Source organism: Corapipo altera, unplaced genomic scaffold (assembly GCF_003945725.1).
Source record: "Corapipo altera isolate COAL_440 unplaced genomic scaffold, ASM394572v1 0, whole genome shotgun sequence".
In the NCBI taxonomy this organism is placed as follows: Eukaryota; Metazoa; Chordata; class Aves; order Passeriformes; family Pipridae; genus Corapipo; species Corapipo altera.
This window is the reverse complement of record NW_020884872.1, coordinates 25,539,349-25,552,076: the sequence shown is the minus strand read 5'-3', so window position 1 is coordinate 25,552,076 and position 12,728 is coordinate 25,539,349. Positions and strand designations below refer to the sequence as shown.

The 12,728-nt window shown below is 34.1% G+C and overlaps 1 protein-coding gene across 4 annotated transcripts in view; it reads right to left on the bottom strand.

The window, feature by feature from the left end:
- The window catches only part of ATP11A (ATPase phospholipid transporting 11A), a 112,650-nt gene that overhangs the window by 24,128 nt on the left and 75,794 nt on the right, over positions 1-12,728 (bottom strand). For all 4 annotated transcript variants that reach the window (XM_027640199.1, XM_027640204.1, XM_027640212.1 and 1 more), the window contains exons 11-20: positions 11,287-11,437; positions 9,915-10,112; positions 9,265-9,438; positions 7,799-7,962; positions 7,421-7,492; positions 6,507-6,580; positions 6,154-6,257; positions 4,274-4,455; positions 3,526-3,777; positions 857-1,031 (exon numbers count right to left, since the gene is read on the bottom strand). In XM_027640199.1, the coding sequence (XP_027496000.1) occupies positions 857-1,031; positions 3,526-3,777; positions 4,274-4,455; positions 6,154-6,257; positions 6,507-6,580; positions 7,421-7,492; positions 7,799-7,962; positions 9,265-9,438; positions 9,915-10,112; positions 11,287-11,437 (1,546 nt within the window). The remainder of the gene's footprint in view (positions 1-856; positions 1,032-3,525; positions 3,778-4,273; positions 4,456-6,153; positions 6,258-6,506; positions 6,581-7,420; positions 7,493-7,798; positions 7,963-9,264; positions 9,439-9,914; positions 10,113-11,286; positions 11,438-12,728) is intronic.

The window sequence follows — 12,728 nt, the reverse complement described above, 5'->3', positions numbered from 1 at the left end:
TTTAAGAAAATATAATAGGACTTTCTATATATCTAAACACTATTGACATAAAAACTGTTCTAATATTTTACTTCAGATCTTTCTATTACAAATGGTCACCTCTGTAAATCTGGTACTGAGTCAACTGCAACTAAAAAACTTATACAAACTTCCAGATAGTTCAAGTGCTGGCTAAATACACTTGTTAATGTGATTTAGGGCTACATATGCTGTACCTGAGCGCTGTAAACACACGACTATTTAAAGAAAAAAAGAAGTGCATATTCCAATGTTTGTTTCCTTTAAATGTTCTTCATTTAAAGAGATGAAACTCTTTAAACATCTTGAGATGTTTCAGTAATGGAAGGGTATGTTTTTACTTGATATAAACAACAAATGCAACAGTCAGGAAGTACTTAAAAATTATAATGCACACATTTTTTTGTCTGGATTCTTCTTTAGTGGCTTTCCACTTATGTGAAAAATAGAGAAAAAATATCACTCTACAGTAATAAATAATGCAAGTTCTTGCAGTATCAACAGATAGTAGAATATTCAAAGCTTGTTAGGTTAAAAAGAGAGCAGTTAGTTCATTTATTAAATATGTTCATTTATCAGCATGTACCAACCATAAAATTTGCACAATATGTACATAAATCAAATTCAGGTGCACAGTTGGGTGCCATTTTAGCATATCATTATCTAAATTGCTTGCCAGTAGAAATTCACCCCTCTCCTTTTCTTTGCCTTCTCCATTTTAGAAGACACAAAAGTGAATGGTAACATCTTAAGTTATTATGATAAGTATACAGAATATTAACCTTCAAAAATTATGTATGTGCACAGCTAATAAGCAATTATGAAATTAAACACAAACCTGTGCTTTTTGCAGAGGTGCCATTCGACAGCATAACACTGCACTGCAATTCCTGCAGATTTCAAGAAAGAGCTCTCTGTAGTTACCAGAGCTCCCATCTTGTCTTGGTTTCATTATTAATGATAATGCTGCTCCATCAATAATTAAACCATAATCTTGCATATCAGTTGAAAGTCTGTTCAGGGATAAAATATAAACTAAGAGTCACTGTAGAATTCTCAGACATGTTTCAAATCTGGCAACAGTTCTTATGTGAAAATGAATTAACGAAAAAATAATGAGTATTCAATACAGCAAAATTAATATACCTCTAAAGGAAATGTCTAAGACCGATATTTACAACATTTGAAAATTCTAGATTATGCTGAAAATATTCAGTGCTTTACCAGTTCAAATACAGAAATCTAATACCTCATTGACTTCACCAGTGAGTATGAGTGTATAATTAATGACCTTTCAGTTTGGTTTGAAAGGGCTCCAAGAACTGCAGTGAGGTAAACCAAGTTGCAGGAATAAATTTAATTTTGTGGACATTCCGTAACATAGAGAAAAAAAGTTAGAGGGAAAGGCCATTATACTCTGAAATCTACTCTGATGAGGAAAACAATATTTTTCTTTTCCTAAGGGTCTACATTAAAGAAGTAAACCATGCTTTGAAGAAAATGCCAGAGAGACTTGTTGGTCTGGATAGATAAGGTTACATTCACAGTAGGAATACTTTGCATTCAGTGTGGTGGCTAAGTCTCATACAGGCATAACTTAATTTTAATCTTAAAATATAATAATTATATATGTTACCTATAATATTACAATATAGTATTATATATATAAAAATCTATTACCAGTATACCTGCTAGAAGTGCAAGCATGGTTGCATGAAGCAGTTTATCCCAATAACATATGCTGAACAATGCAGGAAGATGGTCCACATTACAAGAGCCGTTTTCTGAGGGATCTGAACAAGTTATTTCAGAGCACCCTTGCCTTTGCCTGCACTACATAGCAGCCTCAGGCTTCAGCTCAACAGTGAAGATTGTATAAACATACACTGAGGTTTATTTTTACTCACTTTTCAGTGCTCCAAGGTTATATGACTGTGCATGGGGTTTCAACAAACATAGTTTCACCAGGACCAGTGTTTGTGAGGAAAACACCATATTTATTAACAGCAATGTATTTTAGGTGTCTCCATCTTCACTACTAGAACACAAGTTATTTTTGGCAAATAATATAAAGTACCATGAGCTATGTTTAATAACAGTTCACAGATATGTTTGGCACTTTGCTACCATTGGCACAAATAGATCAATGCCATTAGTGTACAATGATACCAAAAAGTTAATGATAACTAAAAAGTTACCAAGTTCAGGCAGTGTACTGAATGTTTGGCATGTTATTGTGAAATATTTTCAGCCTGAATTTGAATATACAGGCAGAATCCTGCTATTACTGTCTTAGCACATTCTCCAACAGTGGGGCCAAAGGCAAAAAAATTCTAAAAAGTTTTAACATTTAGAAAACTGGTATTGCATAAAAAGTTAAACAAACACGTTTAATCATACCTTGTAAGGCCTATGGAATTTCAGCTAAATGTGGTACAGATGACAGAGAATATTTATTTAGCTGAACATACAAATGTTCTTCATTAGACCAATGGGGTTTGAAGTGTAAGGAGAGCTAAGAAAAATGCTCTGGCCCAGAGATTCAAGCTGTAAGGCTAAGAGTTATAAAAACTCTCTGCTAAAATAATATCACAAATGCTTGCTAGCTTGTTGCTCCTTTACTACAAACTGATTACAAATGCATATACAATGTGCTTGCTAGTTGGTTCCATATTAAAAAGAAAAGCAAATAAAATATGCACCATTATGTCTGGAAGCCCAGTAAACTCCTAACATCTTAAGATGCTAAAAGTGCTTTAAAATTCAATTCTTGTTTTTAGGGCGGGAGGGCAGGGAAAGCAAGCAATGTGTACCAGCTATAAACCTTCAAACAAGCAGCCTAATTTACTGCCTGTATGAGATTTAACTACAGTATACGTACTTTTTTCTTTTTAATGCTATTTTTTATCTTATTTCATGTTGTTTCACTTCTATATACATGATACCTATACTTCTATGAAAATTCAAAATACACAGAAGTCAATGATTTCTTTATGATTTAGGTCACTTGAAGTATTTTTATGTAGACCAGAAGATTTGGTCCTCATCTGTTCTGTAAATGTAGCACAATCTTCCCTAGAAAGAGCATATATTGCTGCTCTCTGTGGTCTTGGTCTTATCAAGAAAGTTATATCATATACTAACACTGATGACACGAATATATCATATCTACTTCCTTTGTAGAAGTCAGAAACAGTATTTTGCTTTATAACCTCTTTTTTTTTTTTTCCCAAGAATAAACAGTTTTGCAGTGGAAAAACAAGTAATTGCAATACCAGTTGTGATTTTTCTTTAAATAGTTAAAGCAGTAACATAAGTAAGATAGAGAACTATGACTGAAAATTTAAATTTATGTAGAACAAACATACTTAATTGTCATACAATAATTCACACTTTAGCAACAGAAACTGAAACATACTATGTTCTTAACGCAATTGGTCATCATTTCATTGTTTAAGAAATGCACAGCACCACATTCCTGGTTTGAAAATCCAACTTTTTCCTTACCCTGAGAAAGTATCCCTGGTTAAGCTGCCACTTTGTCTTAGGACAGTTTTGCTTAGGTCAAAAAGCACATCGTGTAAACTCTGTTCCTCAATTTTCTTTGTGGTTAGCTCAAGTATTTGTGTATTTCTTCGGAAGAGTTTGCAAGCATAGCAAGTAGCTGCAGCAGTCTCCATTTTGTCTCCTGTTAAAACCCAAACTTTAATTCCCGCTTTCTGGAGTGCTTCAATAGTGTCAGCAGCTTTTTCTTGTAGTCTGTAAAGTCAATTGACAACACATATTGATAGATTGCTTGGAAATGAGAAATTCAGAGATTCTTACTGAAATATTCTAAATAAAAAATTTCAATAGAAGTTATCAGATAAAAGAATTTTCCCCAGTGTGTGACTCTAAAAATGTCTGGGGACTAGTACATGTTTTCGAATCTTTTAAGGATCTAATGATTCTATTCTTCCTTTATTTCCTCAATGTCCATATTGTAGTTCTTTCTTCCAAACCTTTTCCTTATAATTTGATCAGTGAAGTATTTACATGAACTGCTTGCAAATGGCTCGAATACACTGATTTTTGTAAACCTAACTACTGTTACTAGCTTACTAAATTATAAAGTTACCATGTGTAACTTCAGCAAGCTAAGAGTGTGGAATTGATTCAAATAAAGGGTTTTTCAAATAAGTCTCTAATGCAGAAAAAGACTCTTCAATTACTTTGATAACATCACTAAACATAAGAAACTAAGAAACATACTAACCGATCTTCAACAGCTGTAGCACCAAGTAAAATTAAATCTCTTTCTATCTTCTCATACACTTCTGCCAATTTCTTGTCCCGATCCTGGAGGGCCAACTTTGCATTCTGAAGCAGCTTCTGTACTTGGCTATATTCTTCTGCTGTGAGCTTTTTATATGCAACGCACAATGTTCGCAATCCCTCCTAAAGAATGTAATCAAAAGAAACAAAATACATATTATAAAGCTCTTATTAGACTTCTTGTTGTTTACGCTGGAATATTTGAAAAACAAAAATCATTTTACTACTAACACGAAGAGTCCCACTAGTCACATTTATAATGAAGTGAATGTAGTACAGACTGCTACAGAACATGGTTCAGCTTGATTCTCTGCTGCCCTGGAAGCAGTTACAACCTGAGGGACAAACTTCAATCCTCCAGAAGAGAAACAGAGCTCAGTGACACAACTGGATGTATTAGATTACCAGGGAAGGGAGAGTCAAGATAAAGGTTTCCTTCTCTATGTGTATAATTAGGCAGGATGAGTCAGAATAAATAACAATAATATAAATAGTAGCTCTGCAGAGTCTGATTTTGATGCTGTGTTGCAGCAGAGGCATGAACAGGGACAAAACGTCACAGACAACATTGAAAGTGAAAATCCAACTGTATCATTTCAGTCAGCTAGAAATTAGCTGCAGGTGTTTCAGACTGTATCAGACTTCTGGACTGTGTGATGAATTAGACAGGGAGTATATAGACTGTGTGAGGTGGGGAAAAGCTCCTATAACACAGAAAAGTTTTGCCACTTCAAATATACATTGCCTCTCACAATAGGATTTAACTGGCACTTTATCTTCTTAAACTTTAATCGAGAAGGTATTTCTATAGTTACTTATTACCAAATCAAGACGGAGAATTATTAAAATAGCTCCCTGCTTCTTGTTATTGATAAGGGCAGGTGGCGGGTGCATTTTCTTTCAGAGGCTTCTGTATGTAGAAGCCAGCCCTATTTCCAATTATCCATGATGAAACAATAGCTGTTGGTCTGACTTTCTTTCTTGAAAGACATTGGATGGATAGGATACATAAACACTACTTTCAATTTCATTGGCCTTCTTCACTTGTGATTATCATTCAGCTGTTTCATATACTAAAACAAAGCACTTTGAGAGTTCTGAAGTTTCCCTTCAAAACAAAAGCAGGTGACACTGTAGGGGTTTTTTTCACATACTTGTAACAATACTTTTTTTTCAGTTTGAGTACTGGATGCCAGCAAATATTATGCTATTTTTAAGACCAGTAGCCATATTGCATTGCAAATGAGTTCTACATATTTTTGGACACAGAAAAATTCAGTATTTCACAACTACCTATTAGATAAAACCAAGTTCTGAATTTCTTTTAAAGGTGATCAGCCAGTTCACAGCAGATTTTTAGCATGCAAAAATGTAAGATATGAATGATCACTGCACTGTTTCCCCAGAGCTTGTAAAGCAATCAAAGGCAGCAAATCACAGTTGCTAAGGTTGGGGACTGAAACTAGCAATGAGATTTACAGTTTTTCACTTTTCTTTTATTCAAAAGTTCATTCAAACCACCACAATTATGAAAGTGTCATACTAAAAAGCTAATTGATGACCTCTGGTTTAATATAGTGTTGTACATATCTAATGCATTTATATTGTACCACAACTACCATTTGGAAGATAAGATGGAGGACAGATGCAAATAAGGGAGTAACACAGACTGCTACCCACACAGCATGAGTGAACTTTGGCATAGAATAACCTTGGTGCCTGGGAAGACAAATCTCTTAGCAGATAAAGCAGGAGGTAAGAACACTTAATTTCTTTTTGATACGGATATCACGTGAACAGATCAATAAAATGCAATCTTACCACTGCATTGCGTTCTACTCGGGATCGTACTTGTTCAATTTTGCCTTCTTTAACCCTAGGAAATATGGAGGAATCTGCTCCCTTAGAGAACAGAAATATATCACCTAAAAGAGACAGCATATGGAATTCAGAATGACCAAATATACTTTCTTCAAAAAACATCCAAATTAACACATTTTCAAAATGTTTTCTTTCAACTTTTTAATAACACTTGCACCCATGCTAGTGTCTGGTCTCCTCTTTTACAAAGAAAGGCACATACACTGTTGATTAATGTCTAACTCTTTTATAAACCTGAAACAGACTCAACTGAAACAAAAAATTTAAGAAGAAACAGAATGTGACAGTCCTACCTGTTGAAGATTTAACAATTACACTCATTCGCCGTCTCACAGAATCAAAACTCAAAACCTCCAATAATTCAAACCTGAAACAGAAACGGAATTATTTTTTAAACAACTCTGTTTTTCCTGATCCCTAAAGTGATTATTATGACTTCAAGCATTAAAACATGACTTCTAACGTGGAAAATTATGTTGAATACTATGGAATATGAAACTAGTACAGAATGAAACAGCACGTTACAAATAATAAATAGGGGAGGCCTCCAAGACTACCTGCATACTTAGCAGAGTATCCATGCAGGAAGACCCAGATATACAACAGACCTAACCAGCAGACATCTATAGAAGCATAAAGTAACGTTTTCAAAAGTATTTACATCCCATGGAACAGCTGTACTACTTAAATGTTATTGAAAATTTCACTCATATTATGGTCTACAAAATTTATTCTACATGTCAAAGAAAAGCAACAACAACAACAAAAAAGTACCTGTTTTAAATTTCTTTGAACCAGTTATAAAAATTTATTTTACAGATATTACTCTCCTGTAAATTCTACAGATTATTTGTAAACAACAAATTGGGTAAACACCATTTTCTATTAAGAAAATATTTTTTACCATATTAAAAAGGAAAAATACCCACAGTTTCTAAAACTGTTAGGAACTATGAGATTAGCTCATAAACCTCACACCACATCTTTGTTGTCATATCAATATTTTGTACTGGTTACAATGTCAAACTACTAGACAAAGTAAAATATAGAACTCCAGGGTTTATTAAAATTATCAATATTTTATTTTTCTAAGAAAAGGTAAGGTTTCTGACTTTCCTGATTAAAAATTAATGTATAAGGAAATAATGATTTACTAAACACATCAACAAAAACTCTTCATCAGTCTGTTTTGTTTTTAACCACTTACTTTTCTATGTTATTTTCCCGATTTAATATCTCCATAAAATTGTCCTTCAGCCTTAGATAGGTGTACCCAAGTCTGCAAAATGAAACACACATCTAGAGAATGAATACAACAAAGATACAATTATCCAGTTTAAGCATGTAATAAGGTTTTAAGAACAAGTTTATATTCTGAAAAAAACCCCATAACAAACCAACACCAAAATCCCAAACTGCTTTTAGTTGATTTTAGAATATGAATAATTATGACTACATGTTAAGAAAATTATCAACTGTAGATTACTTGGTGCTTTGTATTACAATTTTTGCGCTCAAAACAATTTTGAACTTCAGTGATTAGATCCATAGATTAAAAAAGCATAATACCTAATTACATACATACCTCTGTATTCCTTCAACTAAAGCAACTTCATCAGGTGATGATGATATATATATACAAGGTCTTCTTGAGAGCTGGTTTTTCTTCAATCCATCGACACTGTCATCATCTTTTACTTGAACAGTGTGGCAAAGACAAAGAGCTCGGAAAAATAGCTCCTCTCTCTCCTAGAAAACAAAAAGAATGGTTGTCATTATGTGTTATCATTTTTAAGTATTGCTTTGAAAACTTTTCTTTTGGAAGGTGAACTCATTACTGCTGTTCCTTATCAGACAAAGGCAGTGTCACAGGTCACCTTCCCTTTATGGGCAGCCAAGTCTCAATGGCAACCACACAACTGCTTCACAGCTGCCTTTACCACTAGTGTTGCCCTGCGAGTCAAGCTTCTGCTGCCCAAAAGAAGAGAGTGTGCAACTTCTGCCTCCTCTGAGCACCACCATGTGCTTCAAAGTGTTTCTCTTTTGCTTAAACTTTAACAACTTATATTAATTAAATACTAGTCAAGGCACAATTTAGGAGTCCTGAGTCCACACAGAAGGATGCAGCACCTGGAGCACAAGTCTTAACAGGGAGTACAGATTTCAGTCTCTTAAGCAGCTTGAACACCTCTTGGAGCTACATAAATTACCTGAGTGCACACATTTTGGTAGCTGGAGCCAAATGCTTTCTAAAAAATTTCAGATTATTTGGTATTTGCATCAGAAAGGTATTTCTATTTCATGGATACCTGGCTGTGTTATACCCTTATTTTCATATCTGAAACCTATCCTTGTGTACTGTCACTGTAATTCCAAGATAAAAACACAGCATACTTTGGACCACATTCTGAGGGCTATGGGTGAAGGGTATGCCCAAAGTATTATATGATACTGTATTGATATATATAAAAATATATTTTCCTTCGTCTATGAGTATTCTGCCCACTTACACACTGCTCACCTGTTGACATGTGAAGACTCCTTAACTTTCAACTTACTTTTATTTACACAGCAAAAGAGCCATAGTATATACATGCTATGTGCATCACACTTCAGATGTGGCTATATTAAATGACATTTTAAAGTAATTTAATTTGATCATAAACCATTCTTTGGCCACATCTCCATTCAGTGATGACTAAGTAAGTGCTTGCATTGAGCACTCTTCCCCTCGGAGGAGTTTCCTGCCTTGCTTTCCCCTCTGTAGCTAATGTTAAACAGAAACCAGTTATTACATTTCTTTAGTTATTAACCAGAGGAAGTTCTGTATTTTGGGGTTTTAATTCAGTCTTACATTTGCAGTAAGATAAGAAACTTCCTATTAAGTCTTTACATCTTATTCTAAACTAGAAAAGGAAAAATGTCTATGAAGTTATCTACTTTGATTAGTGAAATTAAAGAATGTTGTATTTCTCATATTCCCTTCATCAGTACAGTTCAATTTTCATGTTTCATGGTGAAAAAACGAGAGCATAGAAAGAGTTATCATACCTTTCCACTTCCTCCTGGAGATGAATCGATCATATCAATGCCTGTACAATCATGGAGAATTTGGCCATTGCAGATAACATGTGGTACATAAACATGTCCTTCAATACAACATTCTATGAATTCCATGTTGTTCTCAGTTAACGTTCCTGTTTTATCTGTGAAGACATACTCAATCTGCAAATGAGCACAAATTAAAAACAGCAGGAATATAACCAGAGATTTTCCATCATCTCTGAACAAAACTGAGTTTATTACTGGGTTACATCTTTAAAGAAAGATCCTAATGCAGGTTTTTTCAGGAAAGGAAGACGACCATTTCTTTTGGCAGTTATCTTCACAGAAATGGAAACAAAATGCACACAAATTTAATTTCCCAGGGATTAGTATTTAATGCACATGCCTGGATTTGCATCAGTTACTCTCAGAATAGTCTTTAGGGTAGTATCAGAATTCCATGCTACAATTATGTTAGCTTAAATGAGGATTCTGGGCACATACAGTTATACATATGGGCAACGTTACCACTCTGGAAACATTCATTTTGCCTCAATATTGAAACCCCTAAAAAATCCCCACCTTTAAGTAACAACTTTAAAATAAACTGCACTAGAGACAGTTGGGAAAAAAAATTAACATTCAATGAAATTTACCTGTCCCAATTCTTCATTGAGGTCAGAAGTATTCACCAGTGGTCCTAGACCCGTGTCCTCATCAAACATTTCCTCATCCCATGTAAGGAAATAAGAACCAAGAAATTTCTGCATTTCCACAGTGACATACATGGATACAGGAATAATGTAGTTGAAAAGAACCATGAATGCAAGGAAGTCTGTAAAAGCTCGAAGAAACTGCCAAAGAAACAAGATGAAAATATTGATTTTTCATGTACCATCAAAAACTGAAAAATTACTACATATATTTACTTTTTTTTTTCAGATAACTTTAAAACAGTAAGCAGTGCCCTTCACAGCTCCAGTTCAGCATAGGATGTAGATCTTCATGGTTTATAACATCACAACTAATTTGGCATGAAATAAAAATGTTGATTTTAAATTTGCATTTTTCTTTAGACATATGGGTGTAGAATACATAGCATTGCGGCAAAGTTCTAGAGCAACTAATGAGAGTGGTGAAGATGTATTTGAGAACAAGGGAAAAAATAACATGTATGTTCACAGATTACCAAAAAAATATTGTAGAACTATAGCAACTCTTCCAAGTATTACCAAACTAAGTAACTTTCAGGCAGCATTTCATTAATAAATAAAGGGATTCCTTTCCCTCTCTCAGAACAAGTAGAACATGTGCAGACACCCTAGCTCAGTTTTTTCAGTGGTGGAGCTATAGTCAACCTGCTGAGCGTGTTGAAGTAATACTAGTGGTGGCAATGAGAAATCTAGAAAATGCCTGGCTAGCATGTGCTCATCATGCATTTAGGGTAGGGAAGCAAATTTTCCCCTAGTTTGATTGGGAGGATTTAGTGAAATAATACTGTGCTTTCTGTAGCTCAGGGTTCAGTTCATTACTTTGGATCATCTGAGTATCCATTCTGGACAACGACCTTGTTTCTGTAAGAACATCAGACACTGGTAACTCTTGATGCTGGCCTCTAGTTCTCATGAGACAGCTTTTGAGGGATATTTTTGTAGAGATTCCCACAGTAGATTCTTTTAAACATGTCTGTTACAGGATTGCCAATAGTTGTCGGACTCCTTCCAGTCTTGTATTTCTCTGCAAGGGGTTAGTCCTTTAGTAATTTCCATAAATGACAGGCAACTCCAAAACACTTTCATGAAGCTTTCTATACTAAGCCAGACATTTTCTCATCAGTTAAATTCACACATACAACTAAAGGGCAAAAATTTAATATACAAGCTTTCTACAAACACACTATCAGCATTGTTAGCAAAAAAAGAAAAAATTTATGACTGGTAAGTAAGCAAGTTGTATATACTTTTCAGTAAATACTTATAAATTAAGGGTTTAGAGAAACTTTTTTTGTATTTTAATTTACTTCCATACCAAATTTCTTTTCCTTTCTGGTTCTGTTTTCTGATTATACCATGGCTCATCACGAAATGGTTCACTCTGCCAGACATACTTCAGAACAGTATTTATTAGTGCTTTACTGATGAGAATACAGAGGTATACAATAAGAAATACATTCATTGATCTAAAAAAAAAAAAGGGCAAAATAAGAATTCCATTAGCATATAAGCTATAGAGTTCATTAAAAAATGTACTTGTGCTTCAGCCTAATCTTTGTTGCAAGTTTAACACCACCAAGATAGTATATAACTTTTCTACGGTCTTTTTCCAATGAAGAAAAACATTGAGGACTATTTTCTATTTAAAATGTTAACTGCTATAATTGTTTCCAAAATGCGTGACACATTACCAAAACTAGCATATTAGTGAAAACAATAGCATAGATAGAGTCATAACAGAATAACCGGGCTTGCCTCTGCAGACCTTTTTATGCCATTTCTCTGAATCAATATAAACTCACTCACATAAGTACTTTTATAGAAATATAAAACCATCAAGAACATTTTGCTTTGTAGCTGTAACGTTTTAATAGACAGATCTAAAAAAAGGACAAGAACATTTTGCATTTAAAATTATATTTTCATTAATGATGGGCCCGACCTAAAAGCCACGTTCACATTAATAACAACAGAAAGAGACACATCGTCATTGCTTAGTCACTGCATAAGAGAAGGGCTGTCAGCTGGTCAGTACATCTTGCCTCAATAAATGACATCTCGTTTTTTACAAGGTTGGATCCCTTACTCAGCGCTGATGAGTTCAGATAGCAGAGTAGGACTAGAAAATAATCTAATGTAAAAACAGTAAGTGACCACTGTCAGCTCATTCCTTAGGGATAGTAGTGTCTTACTTTCCCATTACACATGCCTATATGGAACTTGCTATTTTTAGCTAAGCCATGGAAAACACACCACAGACAAGCACTGTGTTACTGCAGCTCACCAAAAGTGAAGTGCATTAAAAAAGTTATTTTTACTGAATTCAAGACTTAATTGCAATGAAAAGCATTGAATGTTAGCATAATAAAACACTTCATGGCTAGTCTTCACAAGCAAAGATTTGGGAATAAAACACACAGCCTTGGAAAACTGTCAGTAGGTGTACTCTAACCAGTGAAAGAAAAGTCTTCTGGTACAGCAAAATGTCATATCTTAAAAAGCTAGGCGTTAAATTAAAATGGCTTTATTTGTTAAACATTTAACATTAATAATAATTCAGTCTTGAGAAACTTTACTTATATGGCCTTATATGACTGGTATTATAACTAAAAAATATTCAGAAAGAAGCAAAATCATAACTCCTACCTCTTTTTTTTTAATTTAAATCAATGAAACATACACTGTTAGAAAAAAAATAAATCCCATTTTCACCATTCAAGTATGCAGTTTTCAACCCCCAAAATAAATAACAGAAAT